Raw genomic sequence first — 10,108 nt, forward strand, 5'->3', positions numbered from 1 at the left:
CCTCTGTGCACTCAGCTGTGCCTCAATTTCCCTATGGTTCTCCCCAAGCCACAGGAGGGGAGGTCCCTGCCATCATTCAGGCCCCCCCCCTGGCCCCAAGACCCTCAAACCCCGTGGCAGGGGCAGATGGGAAGGGACTTGGGGAGTCCTCTATGTGCCCCAGGGTGGGCAGAGGGATGATTTTGGGAGCGGGGGAGGGGGGGGAACAGGGCACAGCCCCATGCCCCAAGCAGCAGGGAGGTGACATCACTACTGGCTGCACTGTCCCCCACCCCCTTTTAATTAATTAGCAGATGGCCCCTGAACCCCCCCGCTGTGCAGAGCCAGGCCTGTGCAGGGCCATTAGCGTTATTGGCTGCACTGAGCACGGGCCAGGCCTCGTTAATTGAATTGCACCCGCGCCAAGGGCGGGCGGGTAATGTGTGCCCCCCCCCCCCCACGGCCCACCAGCACACCCCCTCAGGGACAGGGACACTGCTACTGGGTGGCACTCCAGGAGAAGGGGAGCTGGGGATGGGATGCTGCTGGGGGGACCATGGCACACACGTGTGCATCCATCCACACAGCTCTTGACCCCCCCAGTGTGGGGTGCAACCTTGCAGGGTGATGTGGGGTGATGGGGGCAAAGGGGGGCACTTCACATCCTGACACTCATCAGAAAAGCGGCCAGCCCCCACTGAGCACCACTTCCTGCTTTCACTTTGCTGCCGAGCTCAGGCCCTGGATGGGGGTGGTTGTTCTCCCGGCCCCCCCCCGGCGTTAAAGGTAGGGGTATGGGGGGCTGGGGCAGAGGACAGGATGTAGGGGGGCTGTGGGCCTTCTGTGGAGCACTGCTTCTCCCAACAGGGCTCTGTAACCAAGGGATATTGCTCCTGGGGTCTTTTGGGGGGTGGTGTGGTGTCATTTTGCCAAGGGAGGTGGCAGCTCTTGTGACTTCCCTGAACTCAACATGGTTCCTCAGCCCCCTCCCCAGAAGCAGAAGGGTGACACTCAAAGCATTCCCAAACCATGTGCCCCCCTTGCCATGGGAAGGATTGGGGTCCCTCCAGGCCTGGCAATGTGCTTTCCCCACTCCAGAACACCAGGCAGGAGGGCTTGGTAAAGGGAGCACCCATCAACTCAGCACCCCAAAACCTGGGAGCTGAGGCAGGTGGGGCAGAAATATGGGGCTGTGTGGGGCATGGAGGGGACTCAGCCGCTCCCATCCTGAGCACTTCCTCCTGGCCAAGGTACAAAAGGAGAAGGAGTGTGGGCGTGTGGAGCAGTAAGAGGAGAGCAGCACCCAGCAGCACCTCAGGGCACCCACAGCTCTTCAGGTAAGGGGCAGTTCTGTCCAGGGAGAACTGAAGCATGGGCATGGCCATAGGCATAGGCATAGGCGTGGGCAGGGCAGGCGGAAGAGAACACACATCCAAGGGCACCCAAGGGCACTGGGATGGGAAACCAGGCGTCCTGCTGTCCCTCCCTGCCATGGCCAGCCACCACCTGTAGCGACTAGCCCTGCAGATGTGCTACCCCTGTGGGCACTGCTCCTCGTCTTGTCCCCTTGGTGCCACCCCCCAGCTCTATGCCCCCCACAGCAAGTCTACCACACTCCCAAATGCCATGCCACCCCTGCAGGCAGCACGCTGTGCCAGGGGGACTCTGTCCAGCAGGGGACTCATTTTGAGGGTCTGCATGCTGTGGGCCCTGTGCCCTCTCTTCCTGACAAGGGAAGGGGAATCAGGGGCCCCATGCACTGATCTTGAGGTGAGCAAGGGAAGCGAGAGCAGAAACAAAAGCAGTGCTTCCCCCATGCTATACCCACATCCTGAATACTAGGGGAGGGAGTTGGGAATAGGGATGGGGACAGGGTGGGGGGCTCAGTCCCTGTAGCATCTGAGGAATGGGGCAGAAGCTTGGGATGAGCTGGCCATGCCATGGGGCAGAGCCCATGGGCATTTTGGATCAAGGCAAATGGACAGCAAATGGGCACATGGTGGAGCACCTTCGCCCATTCAATGCCCCATATGAATGGGGTGGCGTGGGCATGGAAAGGGGTGCCTGAGCCCACCCCCCTTCTTACCTTAGCAGAAAGCAGCCCCAGTGTAGAGCCAGGGGAGTAAAAGTCTCCATCAGTGGGGCAGTGGGAGGCCAAGCTGGAATTTGGGGGTGCAGTGGTACAAGCCAGCTCAGCACCTCTAATGGGTGCCCCTGCCTTTGCAGAGGTCCAGAGCTGGAGCCATGGCAGGGGACGGGGAGCTCAGACGTGTCATCAAGGACCTGCAGAGTAAGTGTGCCGGCATGCCCCGTGCCAGTGTGTCCCCACGGGCACCCTCAAACCACCCCACAGCCACCGCTGTCTGTGCCCCTTGCTCCCGCCGCTCCGCCTCTCCATCCCTCCGCCGGTTCCTCTTTTGCCCTCGGGCAGAAATCCCCGAGCTGGAAGCAGGGAGGACGTGGGGCTGGGCAGACTGCCCGAGCCGTGCCAGCTCATCCCTGTTGCCCTGCAGAAACCATTGCTGAGCTGAATCGCAGCTACAGGGAGCAGAACCTGCCGGTGACGGATGGCAGCCGGGAGCTGCACAGCCTCTGTGCCCAGCTGGAATTCCTCCTGCAGGTACTCCCCCCCCTGGGGGGCGCTGGTAGTAGAGGGTCCTCATGCCAAGCATTCTGGGGAACCCTGGATGATGTCATCTGTTTGTGGGCATCCCCAGCCATACAGGTGGGTGGGCATGAGGATTGGCCTCTCCTGCACCCATATGTGGAGCATTTGTTGTGGTGTGTGCAACAAGAGGGGAAACTGAGGCACAAAGCCAGCAAACGGAGCTGTCCCCAGACATGTGGGGTTCGACTGGGGAAGCCAGCTGAGTACCACAGAGACAGGCTGGGCAGCACAGGTACCCTCCTAATAAGCCTGTGTCTCTTCCAGTTTGATCTCAAGGAGAAGAAGAGCTTTTTTGGGCAGCGCAAGGACTACTGGGACTTCTTGTGCCAGGGCCTGGCACAGCGTCGGCAGGAGCACGAGGGCATCCGCTTCGTCACCTCGCTGGACAAGGTGGGCACGGGCCAGTGGAGGGGGCTCACAGGGCACCCACTGGGTGGGCATGGTCACAGACGCTGGATGCACAGTGCATGGGCTGTGCTGGGGGTGCAGGTTGGCATGGCAGTGCTGCATCACCCCTGCTTCCCTCCAGCTGAAGACCCCTGTGGGCAGAGGCCGTGCCTTCCTGCGCTACTGCCTGGTGCACCGGCAGCTAGCCGAGTCCCTGCAACTCTGCCTCCTCGACCCCGAGAGCCTGAGGTGAGAGCATGGGGAGCACAGGGTTGGCTGTGCCACTGCAAGGCATGGCTCCCTGCTCTGTGTGCTCAAAGAGGATGTGTGAGATTCTATTTGGTTGCAGTGAGTGGTACTACGCCCGCAGCCCCTTCCTGAGTCCCCAGCGGCGGGCTGAGATACTGGGCAGCCTGTACGAGCTGGATGGCATCTCCTTCCACCTGGCCCTGCACAGGGCTGACCTGGACACTGCCTGGCCCATGTTCTCTGAGTGAGTGCTGGGCACATGGGGGGATGCCAGAGAGAATGGGGACACCTGGAGCTCAACATCGCTGCCTTGGTGGCCCTGAGCCCCATGTCCCCTCTAGGACACTGGTGCGGCCCAGTGTGCTGAAGATGACCCTGCAGACAGAAGGTAGCAGCACGGGGGTACATAGATGTCCTGATGGCATCGCCCAGCCAGTTGCAGTGCCCCATGGGATGCCAGCCTGTCCCAGCCCACGGGCAGAGGGTGAGGAGGAAGATGATGTGGAAGCAGAAGAGAATGGAGAGGAAGACACGGAGGACAACGAAAAGGAGGAGGACAACGAAAAGGAGGAGGACATGCCCAGCACTGCTGAAGCACAGTGTAGCACCAACGCGGATCCCAGCCCGACCCCAACACCCGACCCGGGGCTCACACCCGGCTCCCCAGCCCATAGTGCGATGGAGGCATCCCTGCGAGCACAGGTGTCTCAGCTGCGTGCCGAGCTGGGGCGGCAGGAGGAGGCCTGGCGTGCCCAGCTGGAACGGGAGGAGCGGCAGCACCGGCAGAAAGAGGAGCGCAGCGCCCGGCAGGTCCGGCTGTGGGCCCTTGAGGCCGAGGCGCTGCGGGACACCAACGCCTTCCTCAGCCGAACGCTGGCCGAGGCGGCGGGTGGCCCGGGGGGGCTGGCACAGGCGCAGGAGGAGGCTCGGCGGTGGCGGGAGGTGGCGGAGGAGCGGGCAGCACGCCTGGACGAGGCAATGGCAGAGGTGGCAATGCTGACCTCGCGCCTGCAGGAGTGCCAGGCTGCAATGCAGGCACGGGGACAAACAGATGCCCCAGCCCAGATGGCCGCCCTGGAGGAGGTGCTGCGGCGGGCACTGGAGCTCTCCCATGACCCACTGATGGACAATCAGGAAGAGGGGGACCCCAGCACGGCTGCTGGCATGGCAATGGTACGGGCGAGCCATGGGGTGTCCCACTGTGGGATGTGGGTCTAAGAGGCCTGAGCCCTGCTTATCCCCCAGCGACTCACGGCCCTGGTCACAGCAACACGGGAGGAAGCCTTGCAGAGCAGGCAGCAGATCCAGGCCCTGCAGGAGGAGGTGGTGCGGCTGCAGGAGCAGCTCAGCAGGTGGGGACGGGACAAACTGCAGGGTGCCCTACGTGCTGCAGGGGTTACCCTTGGTGCCCCACTTTGAGCCAGGGGATGGGCAGGGAGAGAGATGTGGAGAGGGAGAGATGGAGTTGGGAAGGGAAGCAGATAGAAGTTTGGGGATTGATGAGTAGGTGAAAGAATGGATGCATCAGTGGGCAGAGGGATATGGGAATTAATCTGGGTGAGCAGATGGAGGGGGAGATAGGGTGATTTGGGGTGATTGGATGGGTAAGCAGAGGGATGAAGGGATGAAGATTGGGTGAGCAGATGGAGAGGATGATGGATGGATGGATGGATGGATGGATGGATGGATGGATGGATGGATGGATGGATGGATGAAGGGATGGATGAAGGGATGGATGAAGGGATGGATGAAGGGATGGATGAAGGGATGGATGAAGGAATGGATGAAGGGATGGATGAAGGGATGGATGGGCAGAAAGACAAAGGGATGGCTTTGGGGAAGGATGGATGGACAGCTAGGGTGGATGTTAAGATGGCTGTGAGGATGGACAGTGGATGGCTTTAGGAATGGATGGAGAAGTGGCCACCAGAGGGACAGGCAGACCTTCTCCCCACTGCCACCCTGGGGCTGGGCTCAAAGGTGCCACACCTGCCCCAATGCCAGGGCTCGTCAGGACGGGGAGCGCTGGGCATCAGCCCTGCAGCGGACGCAGCGGGAGGTGCAGGAGCGGGAGGCCATGCGTGGCGCAGAGCAGGCACGGCAGCAGGAGCTCATCCGCGACATGAAGGGGCGGCTGCTGGAACTGCTGCGGTGAGAGCAGGGCCCTGCCCCCTCACCTGCCCTTTGTATACATTCTGCCACCCCCCTCCAGTGGGTATGCAGCCACACATACACGATTGCTCCCAAAGCTGTTTGCCCAGAGGAGGGCACCAAAGCCCAGGGAAATCCCACTTGCCACCTTGGGGAGGTTCGGTGCCCATCTTGGGTGCCCAACTTCGGTGCCAACCTTAGGTCACTCACATCAGACTGTGTTCCCAGACACCTCACACTGCATGAGCAGTGCAGAGACAACAGCAGGGACACACTGTCATATGTGTGTTTATGGGATTTATGGGATAAATCTGGGCACAGCCAGCAGCTGCAGAGGGGCTGTTGCATGGAGCCTGTCAAACACAGGAGCGCACACACACATACTGATCACACATGCAACCCACTTGCAGTGGCCCAGTATCTCACCAAGGGTGACCCATCCCCTCCTTGCAGGGAGAAGGATGCCCTGTGGCAGAAGACAGAGGGCATTGACCCACCAGCACCCAGCCCAGCGCCCCGTGATGTGGGGCTGTGCGCCCGCTGTGGCAAGGATTTTCGCCTCCTGTCCCGACGGTACAGCTGCAGGTGGGCATGGGAAGACACCGGGGAACATAGCAGGGATACCAACCACCACCACACACCTACCATCTGCTCTCTCAGCAGGCTGTGCCAGGGCAAGGTGTGCCACGCGTGCTCCGTGGACATGGGGAAGCAGGGGCGATGCTGCCTGCTCTGCTACCAGCAAAGGCACCCACAGGCTATGTGAGCTGGGAGGACATTCAACCTGCTGTGCCTGGGACATGGGGCCGGCGGGTAGGTCCTGCTGCTCTGGTTTTCAGGTTGTCATGTCTTTTGCATGGCTGGCCCATGGAGAAAGAAACAACCCGGTGCTGACATCCCAGTGGCTCCAGTGTCATCAATCCGTCATTGCTGCTTTGATGCCCTGAGGGGCATTGGCAATGGGCATGCTGCTATGGGGAAGTGTGAGCCCTCCTTGGGGGGACTGTCTGTTTATGGGGTGTCTCTGCCGAGGACAGGCTTCACCCCATCCTGACGCAGGGAGTATGCAAGGGGAGAGGGCTCTTAGCCAACAGCCTTGGTTTCCTGCCAGGCACCGCTTGAGCAAGACCTTTCCCAGACATAAAGGTGATGGGCTGGCCCTGATCTGCTGCTTTGCTTCCGTGCAAGCCCCCTGCTGTCTCTGTCCAACTCAATTCCTCCTCCCTCAGTGCCAGGAACCTTCATATCCTGTTCCCAGCCTCACCTCTATCCCACACTTCTCTGATATCTTTAGGATTAAGGATCCCAGGAAGCTGTGTTATGGATGACAGAGGAGTGGAGTGGGACCCCAATAGAGAAATGCTGGGGGACGCTGGGACAGGGACCATGATGTCAGATCACATATGAGGTGGCAGGAGGGACCCAAGCTGGGCCACAAGCCCCTCTTTGCTCTGGTACCAGCCCCAGTTGCCCAAGCCAGTGCGGAAATCTCCCTCTGCCCCATCCTGGTTGTGTAAGGGGCAGGTTCCTGACTCTTTGCACAACGCAGCGCTGTGGGCAGGGGGTGTCCCAGATGCTACCACCTTTGTGGATTGCAGGGGGGAGACAGGGCTAGCTCAGCGTCACCAAGGACAGGGAACAGCCACTAAAGGATTTTGCAGGGATTTGCTTTATTTGAGTTCAAATGGGTACTGGGAAGGGGGTGGTGAGAGTTTGACCGAAGCCATGTTCCCAGGTGTGCAGGGATGACACAGTGACCCCACGCTAGGGAAGGACTCGGTGGCACAGAGTGACGCCAGGTTGTGGTCCCCTTGAGGGATGTGCAGGATGCAAACCCTCTGCAACAGCCTCTTGGGTAACAGCACTTTCCTGCACTCACTGTCCCCAGGAAGTGCCGTGGCTGAGAAGTGCCCTGGGGACGTGCCCCAACTCCTCCTGTCACCCCCCAGTCAGAGCCATACAAGTGTGGAAAAACTTGCCACCTCCTTTATTGCTGGGCAGCTATCATTGCCACACCGGGGCCGTGATGTCCTCAAAGTCACAAGCTTTATCCCAAAGCGCAGGGAGAGTGGGCAGTGTTCAGCATCTTTCCATTGGGACCCCCCATGCTGATGTGCCTTTGCATGTGCAGTGTGACCATGTGCAGCCCACAGTAACACCCATCTGTGTGCCAAGGGGCCGTGCCTACTGCCCAAGGCTGTGTCTTCGGTTAGGACGCTGGGGTGTGTTGGGTGCCAGGACTGCATGCACCAGGTCTTGGGGAGCAGTGGAGCTCAGAGGGTGGTGGAGGTGTTGCCAGAGGTGGAAGTGTAGGAGGTGCGGCCGTAGCGTGCCACAGCATCCTTGCTGATGAAGCCGCGCTGTGCCAGGATCTTGAGGAAGCTATTGCGAAACTTCTGCCCGATGAAGGCATAGATGATGGGGTTAATGCAACTGTGGGCAAAACCAAGGACCTGCGTGATGGAGAGGGCTGTGTCGATGTGTTTCCTCCTCTCACAGGTCTCGGTGATGGCATGCGTCCTCATGAGAGTGTCGCTCACCAGCGTGATGTTATAGGGCAGCCAGCAGACAAGGAAGACCAGCACCACAGCTAGGATGACCTTCATGGCACGCTGCTTCTGGACGTTCTTGGTCTGCAGGAGGGTGTGCACGGTGACACCATAGCAGAAGAGCATGACCAGGAGGGGCAGGGCGAAGCCGAAGGTCTGCGGCAGCACCCGCAGCACCACCCTCCACTTGGTGGTATTCTCATTGCCAATGCGCTCGTAGCAAACCGTGCCATTGCGGTCTGAGACAAACGCCTCGCGGAACAGCAGCACGGGCAGGGAGAGCAGCACCGAAAACACCCAGATGCCCACACAGACAAACTTCACCCAGTGCCTCTTCTCGGTGACAGCACGGGTGGCGTAGACGATGGCCAAGTAGCGGTCCACGCTGATGCAAGCCAACAGCAGGATGCCGCTGTAGAAGTTGGATTCCTGCAGCACCGAGATGGCTTTGCACATGACGGTGCCAAAAACCCACTCGTGGGCCCAGTAGGCGGCCCAGAGCGGCAGGCTGAGAGCAAAGAGCAGGTCGGCCACAGCCAGGTTGAGCAGGTAGATGTCGGTGACGGAGCGATTCATGTGGCTGGAGGTGACCACCAGCACCACCAGCCCATTGCCCACCATGCTGAGGAGGAAGACCAAGCAGTAGATGAAGGCTACCAAGTATTTGTTGGCTACGGAGCCTTCATTACGGCATGGGGAAGAGGAGCCATCGATGTCAGGCAAAGCCAGGCTGTAGTTGCCATAGTCAGAAGTGTAGTTGTATAAGATGTCAAAGAGGTCGTCAGCATAAAATGTCCCCATTTTGCCTGCAAAGCACAAAGCAGTGTGGGCTCAGGGCACCTCCTGCACCTCCAGCTCCCACTGCTCTCCCACACCCCATAACCTCACTGCACCATACAGTGAACCATGCCTGGACACCACCCCCACACGTCCCCGTGCCCAACAGCCCCATACGCACCCCTTCACCTCAGCACTGCCCCTCTCCTGTCCCCTCCAAGTCTATCCCCAATGAAGGAGCACTTCTGAGTCCCCCTGGTTGGTATGAGTCCTTTGAATCCCAATGCTGTCCCTAAAAACAGTTCCCATGCCAGCTCCCCGAGTGCACCACAGTACCCGGAGCAGAGGAAAAACACTTCTCCCCACTGTATTTTTGGCTTCTTCTGATTTCCCACCCAAATTCCTTGCAGTTCCTCTGGGGCCAGATTTCTGCCCACAGAAGGGGAAGTCCCCATTTCCTCTCCCAATCCCACACAGAGAACTATATGGGGATACCGGATCCCCCCAGGGTTGGGGTTACCCTACGTGGAGTTGGGTTTACACTATGCGGAGCCCTCCCTGCACCCCTTGTCCAGGTTAGTAGGGTGCCCCATTGCACCCCAAAGCTAAGCATCCCAGGCACTCACCCGCCACTCGCTGCCTCTGCTGCACCCCAAATCTTCTCCCCTTCCCAGCTCCCAGATTTGGCTGCTCCAAGGCCTGGCTGAGGGTTGCCACAGGATGTCCCCTGCCGTCACCCCAAAACAGAGCCCCTGGGGAGCGCGGGGACGTGGACCCACTGCTGCCACCGGGTCCCACACCTGTGCTAAGTGACCCTGATCCAGAGCTGACACCGCCGCTTTATGCAGCGCAGGAAGGAAGCAAGGTTGCAAAACCTTCTGCAGTGCGAAGAGGAAGCGGCAGTCAAGGGGGCACCTTCCCAGCACCCCCAGCCCAGGGCACGCCACACCCAGGATGCATGTGGTGCCGCCTGTCTGTGGGACTCTGATAGCCGTGGGGCTTCACTCCACCCTGTGGATGCTCCTGTACTCCGGGGACACCCCCATATTATTCTGGGCCACTCTCACATTGTCAGTGACACCACAGCAGCAGGGAGCTGGCTGGGGTGCCGCTTTTGGGGCTCCGTATCCCTGTGGCATCATCGCACATACAGGCACCCCATATTCCAGGGCACCCTGTCTCCTCCTACATTTTTGGGGCCCCTGCAGCACCCCACCCCCCCGAGGGCACCCCCAGGCTGCGAGGACCCCCATTCCCTGAGCACCCCTCAGCTTTGGCCTCCATTTGGCTCCTCCCAACCCCCCTTCCCCGCGCACCCCACGACTCCCCGGCGGCACCCCGCATTTGC

The 10,108-nt window shown here is 60.2% G+C and overlaps 2 protein-coding genes across 8 annotated transcripts; one reads left to right on the top strand and one right to left on the bottom strand.

Annotated features, from left to right (window-relative positions):
• The first annotated feature begins 687 nt into the window (after positions 1-687).
• Positions 688-8,025, top strand: RUFY4 (RUN and FYVE domain containing 4). 7 transcript variants are annotated; one of them, XM_052675900.1, is made up of 12 exons: positions 688-765; positions 1,230-1,316; positions 2,206-2,269; positions 2,493-2,599; positions 2,912-3,037; positions 3,177-3,283; positions 3,384-3,527; positions 3,625-4,456; positions 4,529-4,635; positions 5,288-5,434; positions 5,888-6,019; positions 6,095-6,330. In XM_052675900.1, the coding sequence occupies exons 3-12, from the start codon at positions 2,224-2,226 to the stop codon at positions 6,198-6,200; spliced, it is 1,854 nt and encodes a 617-aa protein (XP_052531860.1). In that variant the 5' UTR covers positions 688-765; positions 1,230-1,316; positions 2,206-2,223; the 3' UTR covers positions 6,201-6,330. The 7 variants fall into 7 exon arrangements, with proteins under 7 accessions (XP_052531860.1, XP_052531861.1, XP_052531858.1 ...); XM_052675901.1 differs by having other exon boundaries at positions 6,098-6,330; XM_052675898.1 differs by adding an exon at positions 7,934-8,025 and having other exon boundaries at positions 2,912-3,283; positions 5,888-6,247.
• Positions 7,405-9,950, bottom strand: CXCR1 (C-X-C motif chemokine receptor 1). The gene is made up of 2 exons (XM_052675904.1): positions 9,387-9,950; positions 7,405-8,789 (listed from the first exon to the last, which is right to left on the bottom strand). Exon 2 carries the CDS (start codon positions 8,782-8,784, stop codon positions 7,708-7,710), a length of 1,077 nt encoding a protein of 358 aa, XP_052531864.1. The 5' UTR covers positions 8,785-8,789; positions 9,387-9,950; the 3' UTR covers positions 7,405-7,707.
• Between the last annotated feature and the right edge of the window lie 158 nt (positions 9,951-10,108).

The sequence above is a fragment of the Tympanuchus pallidicinctus genome, unplaced genomic scaffold (assembly GCF_026119805.1).
Source record: "Tympanuchus pallidicinctus isolate F22 unplaced genomic scaffold, pur_lepc_1.0 scaffold15, whole genome shotgun sequence".
Classification (NCBI taxonomy): Eukaryota; Metazoa; Chordata; class Aves; order Galliformes; family Phasianidae; genus Tympanuchus; species Tympanuchus pallidicinctus.